At 45.4% G+C, this 24,743-nt stretch overlaps 1 protein-coding gene across 1 annotated transcript in view; it reads right to left on the bottom strand.

The window, feature by feature from the left end:
• CA10 (carbonic anhydrase 10) overlaps positions 1-24,743 on the bottom strand; it is a 281,812-nt gene that overhangs the window by 10,045 nt on the left and 247,024 nt on the right. The window contains exons 3-4 of the mRNA XM_069481166.1: positions 10,803-10,898; positions 6,437-6,509 (exon numbers count right to left, since the gene is read on the bottom strand). Coding sequence (XP_069337267.1) covers positions 6,437-6,509; positions 10,803-10,898 — 169 coding nt within the window. The remainder of the gene's footprint in view (positions 1-6,436; positions 6,510-10,802; positions 10,899-24,743) is intronic.

Here is a 24,743-nt window from a genome sequence, read left to right as displayed (position 1 = left end):
TAGGACCGCATGGTGGGGAATCTTTCCCTTAGTCTGAGCTTCCATGGCAGGTTCTGGTAAATGCATCGTGCTCACTCACGCGGACCACTGAGACTCAACATTGCCCCCGCTTCCTGCTTACGAAGTTGCGTTCGAAGAGAACTATTCCAGCGAGAAAAAGGCACAGCAGTTTCAGAGATCAATACTGGACTTGTTCCTGATCAATAGGGAACTATTTGGCAATTTTCTCATAGAGAATGACATTTCCTCTTGTAATCTGAGGCAAATTCAACCGAAATGAAAAAAGGCATAGCGTAATATGATTTTTTGTTTTAGATAAAAAACAAATGAATAAAGGGGCCCTGAGAATGGGATTCATGGCGGTAATCTGCTCTCTTTCCGTTCCTTGCTGCCGTGAGTGACTACTTAGATTGCAACGTGGGGCGTGGTGTGTGCTGCATTTCCAAAGCCGTGTCTTTGATGTGCAAGTTCAATTAAGCACAGAGAAAGGCCCCGGGAGCAATGTCCTTAAACCCCTTGGTGATGTTTCATCACATTTTACACCGCATCCTTCCGAAGAACAGCACAGAAAACACTTCTCGAAGAACTGAGAAGTATCGGGCAGTTCCAAGTTGGGCTGTCTTTGCCTACTCATTCATCTTTTAGCTGAAAGGTTGGAGAGGCCTAAAGCAAAGTTATAAACAGGTGAGACTGAAAAAGGTGCTTTAAGAGGCATGTGCCACGTGTCAAAACACCATGTTTAAAAGGTCTCCCTCAAACGCCTGTATTTGCTTTAGAGAAAATATATGAAGATGACAGCCCTACCTTTTTAAATTTGGAGTTTGCGAGCCTTTGGATTCTCATTGGACTGACGCTCACCGTCGTATTTACTATCTGTGACATGAATGGGGCACATGAAATGGAAGGAAAATGAAGCTACTGAAATACTACACTGTCCCAGGACGTTGGAAGAAAGTGCTCATTTATATGCAATGTCCTCATAACTACTCCCTCTTACCCATTTAAGTGCTCTTTGCACTCCATTAGTCACTAGTTTTGCCACTCAAAAGTAGTATAAAATCTCTTTTTAAAAAAATAACGCCGTCTCCATGAAATCAAGTGGATACTAAAATGACAACAATGTTACCTTTTATGTAATCGGGGTTCTGTTAATTAATGCTAATTAACGAACACAGGGAAAACAGAAGGATATTAGCATTATTCCAATATCCTGCATTAAAAAATTAAAACGCTGCAAGTAAACCACCAATATCTCCTCCAGAAAATCCATTCAGAAAATCTATTCTTCAATGTCATGATTGCAGTCTTGACCCTCGATCTGTTGAAGGGGAATTTAATAAAATGGATTTTCTTTAGAAGACTTTCTAAATTCGGCCTGAAATTAATTCAGGCTGGTCTTTTCCACTGTTGGTCCTGGGCAGTCAGAGTGTTCTGTAAGTCTGATCCAGACGTATGATAGCTAAGCTTCCAAGGAAAGTAGTAGAACCTCATTAAGTCATTATCATCCACTGCGTGGATGCAAACATAGGACTGGGCTTCATTTTAAGTAAGCAAATTCTGTTGCCTGTGTGTTCTATATTGTATTCACCTTTGATATAATTTTTATTTGGCATCATGGTGACCTGCTTCCTGCCTTTCAGAATGCTGGATTTGACAGCCACGCACCTGAGGACAACTCAGGAATACACGTGGATTCTGTACCTAGTTTATACCAGTTATTGTCCAGGCAACTGACTCATTACCTTGCTTTATTCACTCTGCAGCCCTCTCACTATCAGTCTCAATATCCTCATCTTACTGTCTCTCAGAGCTATTAAGAAGCTTGCCTGGAGTCACACAACAGAGGAAGTGGCAGAGCCAGAAGAGCAGCTCTACTTTGTAGATCTGCATTGTTCCATCTCTCTTCGCTAGAACGCACTTGCCTCTCCTGAGTACGGTGGCCTTCGCAGCCATGGCATTTGGCTTCCAAAATTCCCAGTCCTCTTGGAAAGAGCCTCCTCCTTTCCTTCTCTTATGGATTCTCTGGCATTGATTTTCTTAACTGGCTCAAAAGAACGTTCTTGCACAATTCCCTGTTTTCCTGGTCATCCATTCTGTGCCCAATCTTACAAGCCAAGCAAATGGACTGTGTCTGTCCCAGCTGCCATTTTGTACCAATTTTGCCTCTGCGCCTCCAGGAACGTTCTCCCTCACCTGCTCAGCTAGCCGATGAGACAGCCATGCAGGAGCTTCCTCCAGGGTTGGCTTTTCAAGCTATCTTTAGAAGTGCTTTTCGATCCTCAGTCGTGGAGATTTGAGTTGCTCTTTCCAAAGTGAGGTTTTTTCCTGCCTCTCTTCTCTATTTGTTCTCACTCCCATGATTTCACCCAAGTTTAAATGCCATCTGGATGCCAGTGTCGTCCACATTTATATCTTCAGTTCTCTCTCCTGAAATCCAGACTCATACATCCAACTGCCTACTCCACACCTCTTCTTGCATGCCTAATAGATATCTGAAGCTCAACATGTTCAAAACTTCTGATCCCCTTTCCACCCACAAATATGCCTCATCCACAATGTTCCCCATCTCAGTTGATGGAAATGTCTTGCAGTCATCCTTATGTCCTCTCTTCCTCTAACATCACACATCAGACCTATCAAGAAATGTCTTGGCTTTTCCATCAAAGTATACCCAATCATTTTTTACCACCTCTCCCCATTAGCCTGGTCATGATCAATGCCATCATCTCATCATTTGGATTGCTGCAACCCTCTCCCATGGTCAGCTCTGCCCTTCTGTAGTCTATTCTCAACCAATTGCCAACACCTAGTGATTCTTTCCTCAGCAGATCATGTCACTCTGCTTAAAGTCTTAGACTGGCTTCTCATTACCATGCCCTCCAAAGGGAAGACTTAGAGAAGATTGACTTATCTAGAACCAATTTCTGTGCCTTCTCTGGTGCCTATGTATGTCAATAATGGCAACGCCACTGTGTACCTTTGGATGACACTGATATCTACTGGAGGTCCCATGCCTAGAGGCAGCCAGTAGTCACACACAGCTTATGCCAGGATGAACCTGTACTGTCAAAGTTACCACAAGTTTTGTGGTCAGTATATTTCCCTTTCAATGGGAAGGAAATGCAAAAAGCAAAGACATGGCTCTTCAAAGTTGGACTTGGAGAAGAACATGCTGACAAGTTTCATGGCATGTGAAAAGTATCTATGTTAAAATTAGTTTTAAGGCCTCAGAGCTAAGCTTTCCTTGCTCCTTAGGGAGAAAGCATTATAGGAAGGAACTATGTATGAATCCTTGCTCTGCCACAATGGAAACACACTACTGTTCAGGAAGTGTCTACTCCCTCCCCACCCACACTTTCTTGGGAGGATTTTGATGTTGGGCTTGGGCATGTGACTTGCTTTGGCTAGTGGAAAGTGGACAGGAGTGAGTGTGTAAGTTACGTGATATGACTTAAGGCCTCATCACGCATTTCTGACCTCCACCATGAGAAGCGGTTGCCCTGGATACCCTCTTGATACTAGAAAAATGGGAGCCATGGAAAGCTGAGCAGCTGCTGGAGTCAACTTGCAGACCTGCAGCTGGAAGCAGAGCCACCTCGACCCAACCACAGATACAGAAGTGAGAAATCAACACTCATTGTTGAATGGTTGCTTATGATGCAGAAATTGCTGACTTATATAGCTGCTTACTAGATGTGTGTCCTTGGTCAAATGACTTCACTTCTTGGAGCCTTGGTTTTCTCATCTGTACACAGGAGACAGCAATTGTCCCTGCTCTGAAGGAGTTTGTGCGCACTAGGTAAGGTGCCCCCAGGAGAGCAGACTCCAAAGTGTGGAACATGCTCCGCTAGCATCACCTCCATATTCCTGATGCTCAGCACATCACAGAGTGGGTACTGCATTTAGGTGAGCAGGGCAAACTGAAGCTATGCCGGAGTGTCATTCTGGTGGCAGCAGTAGCATGGGCTGGCTGGGAGAGTGGGTAGGGGTGAAGGTCAGGTGTCTCTTAGTAATGCGGTTAAAGTGTCAGTGGGTGCAGGAGGGTTGATTTCTCTGTTTTTCACTTAGAAGTATGGAAGTGGCATACCCTCACAGGTGCCATTCATCTGGACTGGAATTCATGGACTAATGTCAGCATAACCTGCTGCCACTTGCAGCAAGGACTTCGAGGCTTGTGTGTCCCAACCACTGGTTGTGTCCTAGGGAATGACTCCAGTTTCAGACTCCCCTCCTTGCTACCTGGCCCAGCTTCACTGTCTCAGGGCACTTGAGCTGGCTGAAAGAGTGCTGTGGCTTCCTGCTGAGCCAATTGCTCCCTCTCTGACACAGTGTCCTGGGCACAGCAGTGCTGAGGCCATTCCCATGGATGGGGCATCATTATCTCTGCAGTATTGTTCCCTTCAGGTATGTGACAAAGGTTACTACAGGGGACACCTCCATTATTCCTTGCTGAATTGTAAGAGCACAAAATTCTTGTTATTAGGGGGCCTAAAGCAGTTACCTCTCCCCATGCAGCCCAGGGGCTCTTTATCTTACTTTGGTTCCCTTTTTATTGTCCCTTGGCCATGACAGGCACCGAGGAAGAGAGGGTCCGAGGGAAAGAGGATGCTCCTCCTCTCTTTTGTCTGCATCTGCAGAGGTGGTGAGCGTGTTTCTTCCAATGTGCCTGCCTGCCTTCTGCAAAACTCCTTGGCATGGCTCAAGATCTCCCTCCGCTCTGTCCCTGCTCCGGGGCGTGGCCATTTATCCCTCCATTCACCCCGGCCATAGCCAGTGCTCACTGGGTGTGCTTCCTCCCAGGCACTGGCATGAAGAGCTCAGGAAGACAGTTGCTCCCTTTGCCTCCTCACTGTCCTTCAGTGCTCTCCAAGTTTCGTGCATGCTGCTTCCCCTGCCTGGAATGCTTTGTTTTCCTTCCTCCCTGGGTGGTGGCCACATCACTTAATATTAATCAGACCAGCAACGGGGGCGGAGTGGGGAGGAAAGTCCCACTGATGATTGACTCCACACCTGGCAATCTGTTAGATTGCATGTTGGGGCTTAACACAATCTCACGGCTTTTCATGGTCTCTAAATTGCAAATCCAAGATTATTTGAAAACATTTTATTTAATTTTCATGCTTTTTTAATCAAAAAAGTTAAAAGAATAATACTGTTTTATGGGCAGTAATAAATGTGCTATTTACACACAAGGCAGCAATATCTCCATTAGCTGAGCAGTCTAAGTGGGTTATTAGAGAGGGTGCCACAGGCATACTGATGAGGAAGGCACAGTGTGCTTGGAGGCGACTTCGTTCTTCTGGGAGATGTCGGTCTACGTGGGGTGTGGTGCTCCAGGTTCCTTCCTCATGCCCACCAGCCTCCCAACCTCTTCAGAGGGGAGGGACGTGGCAGCGAGCACCTTGTGGCTAGGGCTGGAGTCTCACCTGGTGCCTGCCCTGGGGCAGGTGTGCAGGAAATGTTTGTTGAATGAATAAGCAAAAGAATGAGGGACAGGCTCTCCATACTCTCCCTCGAGCAGTCCAAGGTGAGACCTGTACCCCTTCACTCTGTCGTCTTCACATCAGCACTGGAGACAGAAGTGTCAGAGACAGCGAGCTCCTAGCTCGGTGAAGGGCGTGGTGCGGGAAAGTTTGCACGCTGTTGTTCACTTCTGTGAGCATCTTTATCCGACCTCTTGCTTGATTCAGAATCCTAGACCTAGAAGGACTTTAGAAACCTGAAGCTTAACTTTTTTACTGTCCAGGGGAGGAAGCTCTGATGAAGGACAAGGTCAACACTTGAATCCTAATTTCCTAATTTGGTAAAAACAAACCCTTTCCTTGGACTGATTTCTTTCCTCTCTGGGTATGTGCTACCTCATGTACTTTCCCCAGTTCTCTCTTCTCTGCTGGAGGAGTCTGGGCATAAAACACCCCGTAAACTCAGGGAAGCCAGACAGAGTCCTCTAGACCAGTGACTCACACAGGTGGATGAAGAAAGATGCCATCCTGTCTCGGCCTAGAAGGGAGACCCAGCTACAGAGAGAGAGACTTGGTCCAGCTGAGGACTCTGTAAGTGTTGAGGTTGGATCCACAGTCCCTGGTGAGTGCTTTTTCAATCACATCATTGGCAAAGCTGCAGCTGTGGCCAGCTGAGATGGTAGAGTTTGTCAGCCATCAGAGTCCCCCAGCTCATTACCAATCCATGGGATAAGGACGACCACCATCATCATCATTGCCTTAGACAGGCATGGATGACAAACACAGCCCCAGGACTTTGGTTTGAAATGAGCTGCTTTTTAGCCAACCCTGACTCTCTAGAGTGACTTTCTACAGAATTACAGGATCATGAAGCCGAAAGAGGCCCCCTGAGATCGTCAGTTGTGGCTTCCTGCCTTCAGGCAGGACTAACCTTTATAGAACAGTTGCTGTACAAGAAATTGAACCAAACTTACTTTTATATGTTATTCTTGTGATAGTATCTCTGTTGAGCATTCGATTAAGAAATGGGTTTGATGAATCAGAAACCTAGAGGAGAAAAGAAAATATTAATGACTGGGCGTCCCTCTCCCAGGATAAACACCGTCCCCAGGCACTCGCTCACGCGTTCCTATTTACTGAGTGCCTGCCACGTGCCAGATGCCATGATGGCTGGAAATTCAGACACAGACCCAACAACTCTCAAGGAAAGCCCAGTCTAGAGAAGGAAGAGAGGCAAGTAAACAAATGGTTCTAGTCTAGTGTGGAGAGTGCCATTGACAGAGTCATGGGCGTGATGCTATTAGAGGACGACCACCTACCCCCTGGGGAATCTGGGAATGGAGGCACGAGCTGGATCAGGGAGGATGGCTAGAAGTTAACAAAGCATTTTGATGATACAGTAGGGAGAAAGAGGAAGGTCAAAGAAAAACATTCCATACAAAGGATCTGTACATACACAGACACGGGGGAGGGAGATGTAGACACACTCACGCAAGTCTTTGAGCGTAGTTGGAGCTGAGGGTGTGGGGAAGCATGGGAGGTGAGCTCAGAGAGGTGGGCCGGGGCAAGCCCATGTCAGGCTTCAAATGTCATGTTAGGACATTTAAACTTTATTCTGTGGGAATGGGGAGCCATCCAAGGGTTTTAAGCAGGCCAAACACTGTACCAGATGTTCAGGGATCAGCTCCCATTTCATGCCCATGTCTTTGTATCTCCAAATTCTTCCTTTGGGAGAAGCAGCCAAGCTTTAAGGGGCTTATCCCAAGGAACCACCATTTATGAAATTGTGATGTGGCCCCACATAAGAAACGGGGTTTTCTTAACCCCCTTATTTTCAAAACTCAGCCTTTCCTTCCGAGGTACCTTTTTTATTCTAGTCATTTCTCTCCTACCTTGCTTAGCTCTGCTCTGCAATTTATGCCTCAGCAGCTAATCGGATGTTGTGACACATCAACATTTTAAATCTGATTTATTCTGAGGGTTGGAAAAATTGCAGCAGATGATTATTATTATTAGATAAGCAACAGGTAATTTTAGCTTGGAGAAAGCACAGACTGTTTATTTTCCCTCCATCTGTCTCTCTTTCTGCACAGTTTCCTGGGTGCGCTGTGGTGACACATAGACCGAGGGGAGCTTGGGGAGTGACAATGCCCCATGGAGGTAAGAGTGTACTCCAAAATGGAGAAGAGTTCCAAATCCAACACTGTTGCTCCCTGGAAACTTCAGGGCTAAATTCAGCTTCTACGCTGATACCGTCTTTGGCCATTGGAAGCTTCCTGTTTGTGCCGATGCACCCCACGAAACAAGGATGGCCAAAAATACACTGTGGTGGCAGATCAGGAATCTGGGTGCCTTGGGGTCCTGGTACCTGGTGAATCTGGGCAGCGCTAATGTTGGAAGCAGACTCTTTTGAGCTGATTAACAATAATTGAAAAATTTCCAAAGTGCACACAGATGATTTGTGGGCTCTAGTGTGTTGGCTGCGTGGGTGAGAGGATAAAATATGTACTTGGTATAAGTGAGCTTAAGTGGGAAGTTAATGGTGTGTGATTGAGCAGCGATTACAGCCAAATCCTTGTTCCCTGTGGTCAGGGGAAGGAGGGGAATTAGCGGAGGACAGAGATTAATAAAACCCACAGATAATCAAGTGTCCTCTTTCAGCCAATAACTCCAACTTTTCTATGTCTCAGTTTTGGCCAGGGAGATATCTTTGCAGCTAAGCCACTTCGATGTGGGGCTTCTCATCTCCTGTTCCTGCCTTCCCTGCAGGAAGCTGGGAAGGGGCAGCAGAGAGATCAGAGGAAGGGAGGACAACCGAAGAGGCTGTGCACCCTTAGAGACGCCGGGCTTTGCTCATGTCACTTCTGGGTCCCAGCATCTAGCAGGTCACTGGTCTGTAGTGTTTTGAGATGGGGGAACGGTAAGTCACAGCTTGGACACCTCACTGTGGAGTTGATTATCTGGGAGGTGGTCCTGTGGAACAAAGATAGAAATACTGTGGCTTATTTTGAAATCTGGCCAAGCTGGCCTGAGAAAATGTAGGAGCGAGTTGTCAGCCCTTCGCTGACCTCAGGGTCTAAGGCATAAGTGCCTCCCCACAGCCTGCAGGGAAGCAGCCAGGACCTGGAAACCCTGGCTGTTAATTGTGGTCTCGGGGGGAGCGAACATTTCTGCAAGACCTTGTGAAACACACCAGTAGTTCAGTGTTAAGGGAGCTGGGCATCCATCACTCTGCCCGCTGTAATGTGCCCGCGCCTCCACGATGGCATCCACTGACTTAGTTCCTGACTTTGCTCAAAGCTCCTGTTAGGTTGGCCTGTGGGAGTTACTCATGGAAGGGTTCGCACCGGGAAAGTTGCAGGGGGAGGTGCACTCCTGGACACTAGTGACAATATTGTGCTGTATCTGCAAGCTTCACACCAATAAGCATGGTGAAGGTTGAAGGCACTAATTTGTTATCAATGTCATAATTGAGGCTGGACTAGGGATACAGGAATTTGCCCTGTGCTTTTGGGTAGCAGGGGGGTGGGAGGAAGTTTTGAAATGCTGTTTTCTCTCCTCTTCCCTCAGTTGCTTTCTCCCAGCTCTGTGGGAGAGGCATACAGAGGGGCGGGCACTAAGGTCATGAGTATTAAAGTTGGGCGGGACCTGGATCCCTCTCCTGGCTGGGCTGTGATGAGCCACAGGAACTTGGGTGGAATGCCAAAGGTTCTCTGGACCGTGTTCCTCCCCAGACCATAACTATTAGGGTTAAAAGATAAAATAGATATCAAGTACATTTCACAGTGCCTGGCATCCAGGAATCTATTATTCCAGAGTTTGTGATGATGCCAAGAGATACAGAGAAGGGAACAGGAGGATCCATGCTAGGGCCAATTTCCTTTGAGCTGTCCAGTGCCAAGAAAGCATGGAAGCCTAAAAATCTGCTTCTCTGGCCAAATATCATCTCTTCTAGTTTGTTATTAGCAAAGAGTTTGGGGTTGGGGGCCTGGGGCGGGCAGCATGTCATGGACACCTCTGCCTAGGGTATAGCTCTGAGCTGACCTGGTGAGGGAGTGAGGAGGGGGGCCTGTGATCTGGAGAGGATGTCCAGGCCGGGCTAAGCACCTATTGCACAAGGGATGCTTTCTGGGAGGGAGTAGGACCATGGGGTGCCCCAGGTACATTCTCCTGAGTAACGATGGATGATGGCATCATGAGAGCTCTGTTAGAACTCCCTGGAGGCCAATGCTGGGTTCTATTGAGCATCTTTATCAGATTCCAAGTTCTGGTTGGAGTGCTTTGTCCAATGATTTGGTCAAAACTTCTCCTGGGGCTAGCACAGTGACTGCCAACTTTTGGAATTGCCACACATTGCCTTTTTTCCCCTATTTTTAAAAATAATTACATATCTTCTTCACTCTCCATCTGCCAAAATGTCAAAGGTAATTATGACTATAATTATATTTTTAACACATTGGAAGTTACTTGGCTGGAGATTTTTATGCTGCTGTTGACTGTTAGGAGATGCGCAGCCTCCCTAGGATGTCATAAAGTCAATGAGGGGGTGTGTCTTCTTGAGGAAAAGTCTTCTTTTCCTTTGGGTAAATCCCTAATGGTGTGGGATTGCTGGATCAAATGGTAGTTCTACTTTTAGTTCGTAGACCTGCGTAATGGGTACCATGTACCCCTTGGCTGTGCCATTCGGGTGGCAGGCACACCCATAGCTGGGACACAAACATTACAAAAGCAATCCATGTAACCCACAGCATTTGTACCCCCTTAATATTTTGAAATAAAAATACCCCTCAAGGTCAAAAAAATAAAGGTAGCGTGAGTGACCTCTGCCCTATTTTGCCCGAGATGCTCACAAGGGAGCATGCGAGTGAGGGGGGAAGGTATCACTCAGAGCAATTGTGGGGCAGCTGGAAGCAGATTTTTAGTGCCTAGAGGGGAGGGACATCTCGCCTCACAGGGCAGCTGAGTGATGAACAGGACTTTAATCCTGGAGGGCACGTGTGGGCCACCCCTCCCCTTCTACATCCTTGTGGTCCTAACTGCATTAGGCGGGACCTGAATCCTGTCCCTGGATCCAGCATCCCTTTTTCTTTCCAGGACAGAAGCTGCCTGAGTCCTCGGGCGCTGAGGCTCTGAAGGGGAGCCCATTGTTTGTGTATCTCACTGCAGGAGACCTCATTTTTCATAAATCTCCTCTACATAAAAGTCACCACCCTGCAGCTTTGCTTAGGCATGGACATCACCTCTTTCCATATTTCTAGCTCCAACAGAGACTGTAAAATCATATTCTAAGTGGGGTGGGGATGGTGGGAAGAGAAAAATGAAGGAATGCAAGAGACTTACTTTTATAAATATAGAAACTACCACCAATCCATTTGGACTCTTTGCAGCTTCTGTGACATTTGTGTATAGCTCATGGTTATAGTGGATGAGCTGCACCTGGCAGGAGGGAAAAACAAGAAAAAGAACAACAATCCAGCATTAAAAGGTGTGAGGCGTAGCATCTGCCCCTACATAAGGGTGAACTGCAAAGTATGTTGAAAAACGGTTGGGAAGACAATTTTTTCATGGAAGGGATGTCAAAGGGATATGTAAGCGCGTGTGTGAAATGCATGAGCACGCACATATAGACAGACACGCATAGAAAAATACCCATACATATTTGCAAATGTTTTCTGGTAACAAGCATACTTTTAACATGCTCAGTGCCCATCTGGCTCTGGCTCTGTCCCAGGACATTTCCCCGAAAGTGTGCGCATCGTGAGTTTTCCTTATTAGGACTAGAGCTGCCCTGCAGGGGCGGAGGTATTTTCCCTGCTGCCACTGGCAGCCAGTAAGTCTTCCCCGCAGCCTCGGGGCAAGCAGGGAGCTCTTAGGTTCTGGGTCAGCCTGGTGACTCTGAGAGCAGACCGGCCAGCCTGCAAGATGCAGTGGTTCTGATGGAAAGAGAGCTGATGGCTCCGGCACCCAAGCACCAGCCTGCGCTGGCATCTGGTTGTACAGGACTTCGCTTCTTCCTCATTCAACAAGGGTCAGTGGTATATCTGTCCAGCCCTCCTCCTGGACTAGGGCTCCAGTGAACTTGATTTTCCCTCTGTTACTTAATTTTTAAAACTTTTTTTATTATGGTGAATCAGAGCATACACGTTCAAAGTAATGCTCCATCAATATTTAGCCACATGACCAAGTTACCCCACATCACTGAGAATCAGTTGCTTTCTCTGGAAAATGGGTGTGACGATCTATCATTGGAATTTATCTCAGGGCTGTGGTTTTAAAATAGTATGGAAGTATAATTTTTGTAATAACTTAAAAATATGTAAGTAAAAAAAAAAAGTGATAGCCTTCTCCACCTTTATCTAATTCTAGCCCAAGCATATAACCATTAACAGTGTAGTATATATCCGTCCATATATTCTTTTGTGCTTATAAATCCACACCTGCATTACACACATAGGGTTTAGAAAAGGAACCATTACTAATTATTATTCTGAAGTTGATTTTTTAAAATTTAAGAACAGTTTGTGACTGTCTTTCTAAGCCAATGCATATAGATCTCCCTAAGTCGTCTTAATATTAATAGCCATAGAATTCTCCACTGCATGAATGCCCTAAAACATATTTAACCATCCTCTCACTGGCTTTCAAGTTGTTTCCATTTTTTTGGGTCTTTGATAAACAATGTCACAGCAAGCATATCATATGTCTTTCTGTAATGGTGTTAGTGTTTTCCACAAGCTGATTTGAGAATCTAATAACGTAGAACATGTAAAAGTGATTTGTGACTCTAAAAGTATGCAAAAGTATTCGTTATTGCCAATAGCCTGTGTTGCATTTAAAAAAGAAGGTTGAAGTTTTAGAAATTGAGAAAGACAATGATCAAAAAAGTTGTTTTCCTTTGAACTTTGAGAGAACTATCTCTAATACAGTGGTTTGCAACCTTCCCTGGGTATCCAAATCACCTGGGTGCTGTTACAGCCCACCTATGCCCCCTCCAATTCTGATTTAATCAATTTGGGGTGCGAACCAGGCCTTGGTATATAATAAAAGCTCTGCATCTAGAGGGAAGCTGGGGCTGAGAACCAGTGGAACATAGGCAAGGAGCCTCAATATCCCCCCAGTGCCCACTCAGACGGCAGCCACAGGTAGGGTCTCGGAACTTCATCAGTCCTTTGCTTATCAACTCCCCCTCTGCCTTGTTCTCCCGCACAACCAGGACTTTCTGCAGTGGAGAAGCATTGCCATGTAGAAGAACCAGGAGCTGTAGGATTCCTACGCACCCAACACTCCTCCCTCCCAGTGTCGAGTAAGCTTCTCCATGAGAGCAAAACACATCCTGCCATCTGCCAAGATCTTCCCACTGATCCAGGTAACCTATAAAACCACCTGGGGACATGCCAGTGCTTCAAGACATGCCTTGAAGTTGCAGGGATGTGCTGAACACCAGCGGAGGGACGTGAAACACAACCCAGGGGTGGGATCCTTCCTTCCAACTTGCAAGCCAGGAAAAGGCAGGAAGAAGTCTCCGGCGCCCTGGGCTGCCCCCAAGGGTGGGATTCTCTCAGGGCCCTGTGGCTGTGTGGAAGGGACTGGTGAGTATACGGCTGAGGCCATGTTCTGCTTTAAGCTTAAATTACCGCATTTAGAATTTTGTTCTGGAGTCCTGCCTCCTCTTTGTTCCAAGGTGAATTGGCTAGCATTCTGATACTGCAAGCTTTCGTGTCTATGAGGAGTTGCCTGATGGACTGCCTGTTGTGTTAGGTTGAACCATATGAAATTGACCTTGTGACCCACCAATACAGTTATTTTGTACTATTAATATATTCTTAAAATAAAGCTATTCTGAAGACAGCCTTCTCTTCCTGGGCTCCTAATGGGATGTTAATGAGATAACCATGCTCCGCTACTCATTGTGTGGTCTGGAGACCAGGCACAGCAGCTGGGAGCTTGTTAGACATGCAGAATACAGAGTCCCAGCCCAGACATCCTGAATCGAGATCTGCATTCCAACAGATTCCCAGTGATTCGAATGCACATTAAAGTTGGAGGAGCGCTGCTTTAGCAAACACTGTGGGCTGGTAAGCAGAGCCCTGTTTTGTGTGTCCACCCCTTCTCTGGTTCCGTTTGGCTGGGTTAAGGGTCATGTGCCTCACATACGTTGGAAGACAGGCTGAGTCTCAATCCTAGGTGATCTGGGATATCAGTGACAGAAGGGCTTGGAGCAGGGGAGTGAGATAATCATCGTGGACCGTAAGAGGGCAGATCAGAGCAGGAAGAGGCTAGAGGTGGGGGGCGGGGAAGGTGTTATTTCTGGCAGTGGCTGTTAAGGCAGAGATGTGCTCCACAGGGCTTTGCAGTTTATAGTGTGTGTGGTGAGGAGGCACCAGGAGATCCCCCCCAGGCCCCAGAACATCCAGAAGCATCGGAAGAGCCCAAGAGCCAGCGGCACAATGTGGGGATTAAAGGGAAGAGGGAAAGATAACCTGGGGCCTGCAGCAGTTGATGCACCGACAGCAGGGCTTAACCATGAAAAAGTGCCACTTCCCTGCCACCATCCCCTAGGTCCCTGTTGGTGGTGATCACAGTTCCTGCAGCTATTGCCTTTGTTTCTCTGCCGCCGGGCTCAGTGGTGCCAACCCAGTACCCCAACCGCTCGCACATGTGTGGGTCTGGGGGAAGAGGGCTCACTGCTTGTCCTACCATGAATTTGGGCTTGGAGCAGCACTGTGCAAATGACATCATGCTAGGGAGAGAGTATCAGATTGGCAGGTGGGTCCCAAAAGTGATGCCTAGGGATTACTTCTTGCCATTTACAGGTATCACTTTTAAACCAAAACCCCTACAAAGTCAGAATTTTGAATAACCTGGGTGGGCCCTAAGCTGTAGTTTAACTGAGCCCCAACTTTGGGGCTCATGCAGGGTAATCAGGGTGTGTGACACGAAATCAGTGATCAATGAAGGATCGTTCAACCATCTGAGCCCAGTGCGCCCATGCGACCAAAACTACAGGGACAACATTGAAACTTCTTATGAGAGCAAACTCTTTGGGCTAATCATGACATGCTAATTAAATACCAAGTTCAACTATTCATTTAGGAGGTGCCCGAGGGCCTCTGCTAGGTTAGTTGGAATTACCATGTGAAAGAGCTAAACCTGGATGACTAAAAATTATTTTATAACCTTGGTTTTTTATTAATTTTAGACAGGTGTCTCCTAGAGAAGCTTTCTGGAAATGCAAGACGTAAATGGTGATCTTAGAGGAAGAAATAAACATTTCATTGGCCTTTTCAGGATGCTCAGACACGGCAGGTGCCACAAGCCAGGGCATTCTTTAAGTCCTCCATGACCTGAGGTGACTCGTCCTTGTGTGTCGCTAGCTTGAACCTTGTATTCTCATCCCAGAAACTCTGCCTCACCTCAATCCTTTGTGGTCCTATGTGCCTGGGATTCGTTTCCTTAAAAACTATTTAAGGGCCAACCATGTGCTGAGGCCATTTGGAATAAGACTGATAAACTCTTTGCTCTCCTAGAGATAGTTTTGGATAACAGCAAGGATAGCTTTGAAGGAAATGAAACAAGATTGTGGCTTTCAAAGTGAAAGGTGGTAGTGGAAAGAATGGGGCAGGGTGCAGAAGTGGGAGCAACATCCAGTAGTGTCTTTGGTGAAGGCCTCGCTGGGGTGGTCACATCTGAGCCGAGTTCTAAGGGCCAAGAGAGACCAGGCGTGGGGAAATCCTACATGATGCTCGCAGAGAGCTCAGCCTGTGCAAAGAGCCCAAGGTAGGGACAAGGAGCTGAGAATGGGTGGGAAAAGGATGAAGGTGGCTCTAGATGGGACAGCTCATGCAGGCCTTTGTAGACCATGGTGAGGAACTTAGATTTTATGCCAAATACATCAGGAAGTCATTGGTATTAAGGGAAAAAATCAATTGATCTGATCTGCATGTTTGAAAGATCTCTCTGGCTGCTGAGGAGGGCAAGGTGGAGACAGACAAGGCCTTGCCACCTCTTTTGACCTCACAGCTCAGCTCTGGCCTCATCTTTTCTGGGACACTTTCCATGAACCACTGACTCTGAGCACCAATTGTGGTTTGTCTGTTCCCATGGCACTCTCATTCAGGAGGTAAGTTTGTGGTGGTTAATTTTATCTGTCAACTTGACTGGGCAAAGGGATCCAAGCTAGCTGGTAAAACATTATTTCTGGGTGTGTCTGTGAGGGTATTTCAGGAAGAGATGAGCATTAGAATCAGCAGACTGAGTAAAGGAGGTCTGTCCTCAGCAGTGTGGGCAGGCACCATCCAACCTGCTGAGGACCTGGACAGCGCAGACGGGTGGAAGAAGGTGGAATTTTCTCTCTCTTCTTGAGCTGGGACATTCATCTTTTCCTGCTTTCGGATAGGAGACCTTCCCTGGTTCTTGAGCCTTCAGATTTTGGACTCTGGGACTTACACCAGCCAATACTTTCCCACCCTTATAGTTCTCAGGCCGTTGGCCTTGGACTTGGAATTACACCAGCAGCTGCCTTGGTTCTCCAGCTTGCAGACTGTGGGACTTCTTGGCCTCCATAATCAAGTGAGTCAATTCTGACAATAAATCGCCTCTTATATATCTATGCCTATATCCTATTGACTCTGTCTCCGGCGAGAACGCTGACTTACCAAAGTTTAAAATATTTTACAACCAAAATGATGAAAACTACATGGGTACTGGATGATCAGAACAGACAAACCACAGACAACCAATGCAGTCCTATGGGTGCTGAATATCATTGTCAAAGTTAGTCATCATCACTTGTTGAATGCTTTTTGTGTGCCACAGATGATGGCAGCAGAAATATTTCAGAGTTTTAATTCTCAAAAAATCCCAAGAGTTAGGGCCCTTTTCTCCATTCGAGTCACAGGCACACCAAGCCTCTGAGATTATTTGCTCAAGGCAGCGGTAGAGCTGGTATCGTGCCCAGTTCCTATGACTATACAGCTCACATTCAAGCACCGCGCTACTCTGAAACTGTTCTCTTTTGTGTCTATCTTTACTTTTGGGTAAACATCTCCATCATCATATCCTGGTGCCTGTCATGGAATTTGGTCAGAGGTGATCTTGGCAAGTATTTGCTGAATGGATACCAATCCTGCATCTCATAGAGTCTTAGTCCTAGAAGGGGCTTTAGAGAAAACTGAGGCTGGCTCACTCCTTTTAAAAATGAAGAAACTGAGGATCAGAGAGGGTCTATGTCTTGCCCATGGTTATATGGTCACACAGCTATCCATCCATCCATTCATTCAATAAGGGTTTACTGAGCAACTACTAGGTGAGGGAGAGCGGTATGAGGAGAAGTTAGAGTAGAAGGTAGGAACAGACCACGGAGAGCCTGGCAGGCCAGAGAAGGGGGTCTAGATGCCATTCTAAGGGCAATGGAGAATTTCATTTATGTCCCAGCATTCTCTTAAGACCAAAAGGCAAAACTTATCCTATGCTCCATAATTAAAGTGAGGAGTCTGACAATCACTGGTTTTTGGTGACAAGCAACTCAGCTTTCAAACTAATACACAAGTACTGATCTTTGCTAAACAAGCAGATCTGCTCCAAGGCAACAGCGAGCCATCCTCGTCCAGCTGGGAGCAGCCTCGGTTACACAGGTCTCAAACAGAGTTTTCCCGTTGCAGGAGCGAGGTGACTCGCCAGCGCCTGCCCGGGGCTGCGCACTCACCCCTCATGCCTCGGGAGAGGGAGCAGCTGTGTTCTCAGACCTGTTGTATACATCTTAGCTCGCCTTTCTCAGTGTGATGCTCCATTAGCAGAAGGCCCTTAGAGCAGCCTTGTAACAGAAGACCACACACAGCATTCAGAGTGATACTGCCACCACCTTAACCCCGCTTAAGGGCCTCAGTGGCTTCCTAGTGCCTGTGAGATCAAGACCCACCTCTGAGCACAGTCCTTGTGTGGCCCTGACTTTTCCAACCGTGTCTTCTTGTTTTATGTGCTCTGGCCACAGTGACTTTCTCTGTCTCCCTTATACACCGAGCTTCCTCCTTTTCCAGAGCCTGGACACATTCTGTTTCTTCTTACAATACCTTTCTCTCCACCGTGCCCGACTCTCATTTATGAACTCCTTTGGATCTCAGCTCAAGGATCATCCCCACCATCCACTCTCATGGCACTCTGTACTTTCCCTCTTGAAACACATACCATGGTTTTATTTCAACATTTATCATGTGATTGATTAATGCACACTTCTTATGCTAGACTTTAAGTTTCATCTAGGCCAGGTCTGTATCTCACTGGTCCCTGGGACATCCCCAATACTGTACCTGGTACATATTAATAATGGCAAGGTAGAAATACATGAATGAAGCAGTGCAGGCTGGTGATTATACAGTGAAATGGGATGTCTTAAGGGACAGGGAGAACAAGGCGCTTGCCTGAGCTGGTTAAGGAACAGTCTGGAATCCTGAAGGGTATCTCTAATGGGAACCAAGACATTCAGTATCACATTGGGCTATGTGAATTGCAAAGCCTGGCTTCATCACGGGGTACCCTTGGGGCAAGCCAAGCCTTTTATCTATAAATAGGGACAATAATACTGACAACCTCATAGAACTGTGGTGACGATTTTATGGGACAGAATATATAAAGCATTTAGCTCAGGGCCTGGCATATAGTAAGTACTCCATAAGCAGCTATTATTATGCTATATTTATTATATAAGCAATAGATAATAGAGCCTTCAACTCCTGCAGAAATGAGGGTTAGGTACGTACAGCCCCCTCTTCTAGATCCTGAATTTTGAGTCTGTTCTCCCAAGGACATTTAAGGAAGATGTTACCTATTGGCAGGTACCCACTGTGTTCTAGACACTGCATGAGGTGAGAGATTTTAAAGAGAAATGCATGCCCAGTGCCTCATACCATAATTCAAAGGTCAGTAGACTTTTTCTGTAAAGAGTCAGATAGTAAATATTTTTTTTTTTTTTTTTTAATCTATGGAGGCTATGGAGTTTGTCACAACTATTCAACTCTGCTTTTGTAGTATGAAAGCAGCCATAGACAAAATATAAGAGAATAGGTGTGGCTGGTTTCCAATAAAACTTTATTTATAAAAACATGCTGCAAGCTAAATTTGGTTGTGGCTGTAGTTCGCTGACCCCTGCTGGTTTAAATTTGAGAGATGAATAAAGAACTTCCAGGGCATGTATTTTTCAGTACATATTCTATATAGATAGGAAGAAAATACATGTCGGGAGAATCTAAGCATTAACCCCTCCCCTTTACATGACAATGATCACCATTGTCACCTTTCTCTAGTCCTTTTAACTTTTCAAAACATCTTCAACTCAAATGAATTTAATTCCAGTCAACCCCTAAGTCCCCAATACCCACCCTATGCCAGATCCCAGGAGTCCAGAGATGAATCCTATATATTCCATATCCTGGAGGAGCTCACCTATATTCCCTCATTGCCTAGTTTGAAAATGAAAGGAAAAAACAAAAGCACAGAGAAGTTAAGCAACTCTCCTGATGTCACACAGCCTAACAATGATAATGACCCTGGTCCGCTTTGCTTCTGAGTGTACAAACATTTTCCTTCTCCAAGAAAGTAAAGAGAAAAGAAAAAATGTTTTATATGTGAGGGGAGATCACATTCCAGCAGCTGTTGCTGGAACAACAATCATAAGCTAGAACCTATTTATAGAAAGTCATTAACACGTTTGTCTTTATGTGTAAAAGCACACATAATCTGTAGAAAAGAACACGGTCTGATATTTACCAACCGCCACATTCTCGCCCTAAGGTTTGGCAGTTATCACTGGTTTGCCTGGTGGTGATGATTTTCTGCATTTTAAGACATTTAATGCAATTATGGCTAAAAATAAAAAGAATTGCCCATAATTTCATTGACTGAAAACCCCCAAATGTGGTCTGGCTATCCTAGCAACCTAGAAAACCAGAGTGAAATAGATTATTTTTCCACCAGAAGATAACAAAACTTAGATTTTAAAGTGCAGTGTTTTCCAGTGAGTAGTAGGGAGTTTGCACAAAGGTTGAGGGTTTGGGTGCAGGATGGCACTGGGAAATGCAAGGCTTTGAGCCCAGGCAGGTACCTGTTGTGACCAAATAACTCTGGGCGAGTTACTCTGCTCCTCTGTGCCTAGTGTCTTCATCTGTCACATGAGGATGTATCTAAGAATTGTCATGAGAGTGAAACGAGATAATCGACTACACCATCTTTCAGGAACTAGGCAGGGTATAAGCAAACAAGAAAAATAGATGAGGTAACACATATAAAGAATTAGGGATGCTCCCTGGTGCCTCCCCCCCCCCCCCCCCGAGACATTCTGAAATAGCTGCCTCTGGAGACCGACTTCTATAATCCTTCCCCAAAGCATCCATATCTCTCCCACTTCTCATTAAAGGAGCTGCTGAAAGCCAAAGCAGGATGAACCTCTAGATCCTCCCAGAAGTGACTTCTTGGCAGTGACTGTCACCATCCAGGATGTGAAGGTGAAGTTTGTGGGTACTTTGGGAACCTGAGCTGATTTTCGTTAATGCTCCAACTCACTGATACCCTGAAATCCAGACGTCATTGCTCGTGCCCCCTTTTTCTTTGCATCCACCTATTTCCTCCCTATACTCCATGACCTCAAACTCATCCCAGGATAGGGTATGGATGGAAGAGAGAGTTCATTGGCTCTGAGGCCAGACATCCTGTGTTCAACTCCTGGGTTATTTAGTCTCTTTGAGCGTCAACGTTTTCACATGCAAAATTGTGATTACAATATAACCACTGAAAGAACTGTGCTGATTACATGAGCTAAAATAAATAAATGAGCTTAGGTGTACCCGAGATAAAAGCACAAAGTACGCACTCACTGAACGGAAGTTGCAATGATTATTGTTAGAAATGTCTGGCTACTGGAGCTCAGATAAAGGAAGTGATAGGTCCAGAATGATGAAGTGACTTGTTAAGTTCTATAGATAATAACAGAGTGATGCTATTAACACTTTTGGACTGTATGTCTTGGGGGCAGTGTCCACATATGACTCATTTTTGTATCTTATTGTCATCTGACTGCCAAGAAGATTTTGCCAGTCTTTTCTTCCTGTAGTTTATATTATGAAAACAATGTGTTCAATATATCTACTGTCTTAAATTGTCTATTCACTGCCTCTCGTGGGAGCATTATCATCTCTGAGGAAGACCTTGTCCCATGAAAACCACCATACTTGCATGTTCAGGTCATTTTTGTTAAATATTTATTGACTAAGTAATTTTAGAGCCCACATAAATAGTTTTAATGAGGGCTCATTTTAATTACCGTAGAGATGTAATGTTATGTAGTTCCTTTCAATTAAGGCAAGAATCAGTTTCCTGCTTCTCCTATCCACAAAACCTTCTACCCACAAAAAAGCCTGAGTCCAGACGGGTTTACAAGTATGTTCCAGCAGATTTTTGAGGGGCATACAAGTCATATATGCAATCATATATGCAAAAAGCCTAAATTAATACTAGCTAATGGAAAACATTACATTAAAAATAATTATTATAATCAAGTAGGTTCAGCAATTAAGAGTAGTGAGCATTAGAGAGATCTTCCAATGGCATCTAGCACAGCAGTTGAATGATGTAGAAAAAAGGAAACACAAAACATCTCAGTAGGACTACCAAATTAACACCCGTTTTAGTAGAATTATTTCGCATGTCAGTGGAAGAACCTGGCTTTAACAGTTGGCTCTTTTGACTTAAATGATATGACAGGTAGTTCTTGCATCTCTTGGGCACAGTAGAAACTATTAATAAGTTACGTCTGTTTGTTTTTCAGGTTAAAATGACTTCAGTGGTGAACTGTACTTAAAAAAAAAAAATTCCGATGCTTTTACCTGATGCCTGGGATGTCTTTTGCCCGAGGACCGAGCTCTGGAGTGAACAAGGCAGGCAGCTTCTTAATGACCACAAGACAATCTGAGCAAAAGCGTGTCCCTGGGAGGCCAAGAAAGGCTCTGAAAGCTTCAGCAACGTGGCACCCAGAGCACAATGTGAATGACTTTTCAGGGGACCACAATGTAAGGTTTTATCCTCTTATGGTTAGTTATAACTAAACTAGTGAAGCCATAAGCCTTTATGACTAAGTTGAAGAGGAATGTGGTTTGTCAAAAACATCCAGGGCCGATGGCCACCAATCCCTGAACCAGCTGCACACCAAAGGCTGGCCTGAAAAGACTTTCTAGCTACACTTCACAGTTCATCCCCACCATCGAGGAAGCAAGGATTAAATCCTCACACCATGCTTACCAAAGCCTGCTTATTCAGGTGGCGTTAATTTAGAAGATTCCACTTTAGGTGGCTACTCTCCTAACTGCCATATTGATGGAAAAGAGAAACACAACATTTATTAGATGAGAAAGGAGGGTTTTCTTTTTTGACTTCTCTTGTAAATCAAGCTGCACAGCAATTTGGATAAAACGTGTTAATTGCATAAAGTGGATACTTAATAAGTAGAAGTACGCGCTAGTTCACGAGTTTTAAAGCCATTCAATACACATAAACACCTACAGGGGCGTGACAGGGGAACAAGAGTAGAAAAAAGAGCGTGGGGCTGGGTTTTACATGACAGTGCCACTCATGAGTTGGATGTTCTCGGTGAGTCACATCCCCCTTTTAGACCTTGGGGTCTTTATCTGGAAAACCTGAAGATCTTAAGAGCAGGGTTCTGTGATTCTTTTTTAAAAAATAAAACATTGCTGGGAAGCATAGAATGTTGCCTCCTGAGTTTCCATCAAAGTCAATTCAGTTACTGTCATGTGTCACTGAACGACTAGGATGCATTTTGAGAAAAGCATCATTAAGCGACTGGGTCAGTGTGCAAACACCATGGATTGTACTTACACAAACCTAGATAGTATAGCTTTTACTACACACCTCGGCTCCATGGTAGGGCCTATGGCTCCCAGGCTACAAACCTGCACAGCAAGTGACTGTCCTGACTACTGTAGGCAATGGTAACACAATGGTACGTATTTCTGTATCTAAACATACAAAAGGTACAGTAAAAATATGCTATTATAATCTTATGGGACTACTGTCATTTCTGCAGTCTGTCATTGGCTGAAATGTCATGCAATGCATGATTGTTCATTGAATTGAAACCAAATGTTTAAACTAGAGGTTCAGTAGGCAGCGTGTTTATGCCTGTGGCTGCAAATGGATGACCACGGGACCAGGCTGGTTGTGTCAACAGAGGAGGAGGCTACGTGGGGACCTCGCCAAAGAATATTAGTGTGCAGGAAGAACAGCCTTGGGGCCTCCTGGCTGCCGCTCTGTAATCTCTGGTTTCTCCATTTGACTGGGTTTGGTTTGATCTGGCCCAAACACTAACAAAACAAAATATCCCAAACCTGAAACTTGCCACCCAAGCCTTCATTCATTTATTCTTCCAACAAGCACCTGTGTTTCCCATGTGCCAGGCACTGTCCTGGGCATGAGCAGATGAAGAGAGAGCAGATCTTAGAGGCAGAAGGAGGCATGTATGCAGATGCCATGCAGCATCTGGAAGCCCACGTGTAAGAGGAAAAGGCTGGAGCCCAGAAGGTAAGAGGGTTGAAGGTAAACTGACCCAGAAGACATTGGTAGGAACAGATCACGCCCAGTCTTGGAGACCCTAGTAATAATGTTGTCTTTATCCTAAGAACATTGGGAAGTCATCAAAAGTTTGAAGATAGAAAAGAGGCTATGTGTGGAGGAGTAGGAGATGGCGATATCACATTTGCTTTTGGGGCGGATCACCCAACCAAAAACTACAGAGAAAAATGACCCTTTACTGCAGCACATTTTCTCTGACTTTTCCATGACTGCCTGCCAACGTTCCCCTCTCTTTCCCCTTCGAGACCCTGCCCAGGTTCTTGGTGAACCAGGCATTCCTAATCCTGGAATCAAATCACCCCAATTTAAAAATATATCTCATGTTGACAAGTTAAAAGTACTTTGCATGTCTGCCTAAGTATTTAAATCATAAAAGGCACCACAAATTATTTAGTGATTTTTTTCTTCTTAATAAACTGAACAGGAAAACGACAGATATATTCAGATTCAAGGGAATGGGAGACCCCCAAACAGCCTTCTGAAAAATTAGAAAAAGAAAGAAGATATGAAAGATGAGTAATGAGTACAAAACAACTTTTGGCAAACACGGAAAAGTATTAGCTTATTCCAAGAAATAAGACCTATTTCATCCAATTATTGGAAAATAAATGGCAGAAAATACCAAGAAAAGGCCTCATACTTATGTGGAAAAGTACAAAAGCAATAATTCAGGAACTAATTTGAACGATCCAGGGATAACTACACGGATTCCGGCCTGTTACTGCAATTTAAAATGAAGCCAAATGCCAGAGGACAATGAGGTCTGCCCTTAGGGTTCTTCCAGGCCACATCGGAGGGAGCCGCAAAGACACACCGCATTGAAGAAGGAGGAAGGGATTACGAATAATGATGAATGTGCCTTCAGGCCAAGTTAACACAGTCTCAGAATCCAGCAGTCGCTCTGCTCCCCAGCTGGTGTTCTTATCAATCAGGGAGCTATGGACAGTTGGGTTTGGACCAGTCTCCATTGTGTGTGACTCTCTCATGCTTTGTAGGCCTTTAGAACCTTTGCACCACTCCCACTAATGACTTGCTGTACCCTACATCCTGATGACAATCCTAAAGGCCTCCTATGGATTTTAAAACAGCCCCCAAGGGCTGCGTGTCTGTGTGAGTGAGACCTGGTGGTACTGCCTAGACTGAGGGCTAGGAAAGTCAGTTTCCTTCTCTGTAAATTTGAGGAATGACAGGGTTCTCATGCCGCCACATCTGTGCTATGCATCTTCATGAAGGCTGACATGCCTTTGGGGTCAAGCAAAAATGACCTTAGGTTGCAACATCCTTTCTGTTGCGCCCCCCCCCCCCCCCCCCACCGTGTGGTCATTCAATGCTAATTCCGTGCAGGGCGTAGCTGGTTCCTCTTCCTCTCCTAGTGGATTTGGTTTTACAGAAGGATCCTGTTACAGAGAGGTGAGTTGGGGGTGACAGTGGGGAAAGGAGACAGAAGGAAGAAAAGCCAAATTACCCTCAGTGTACTGCAGGGGAGCCCAGATGGTGCCCTTGTCCCAGGCTTCCAAAATATACCCTGGGAGGGAGGTAGAGACAGCATTTTGCTGACAGCACTTGGGAACAGGCGTGTGGGCAGTCTATATTAAGATTTCAACATCCATTCTAAGTCTATCCGTGTGAGTGTGAGAGCACCGTGGCTTT

The sequence above is a fragment of the Eulemur rufifrons genome, chromosome 9, assembly GCF_041146395.1.
Source record: "Eulemur rufifrons isolate Redbay chromosome 9, OSU_ERuf_1, whole genome shotgun sequence".
NCBI classification, from domain to species: Eukaryota; Metazoa; Chordata; class Mammalia; order Primates; family Lemuridae; genus Eulemur; species Eulemur rufifrons.
This window is presented reverse-complemented; position numbering and strand designations above follow the sequence as displayed.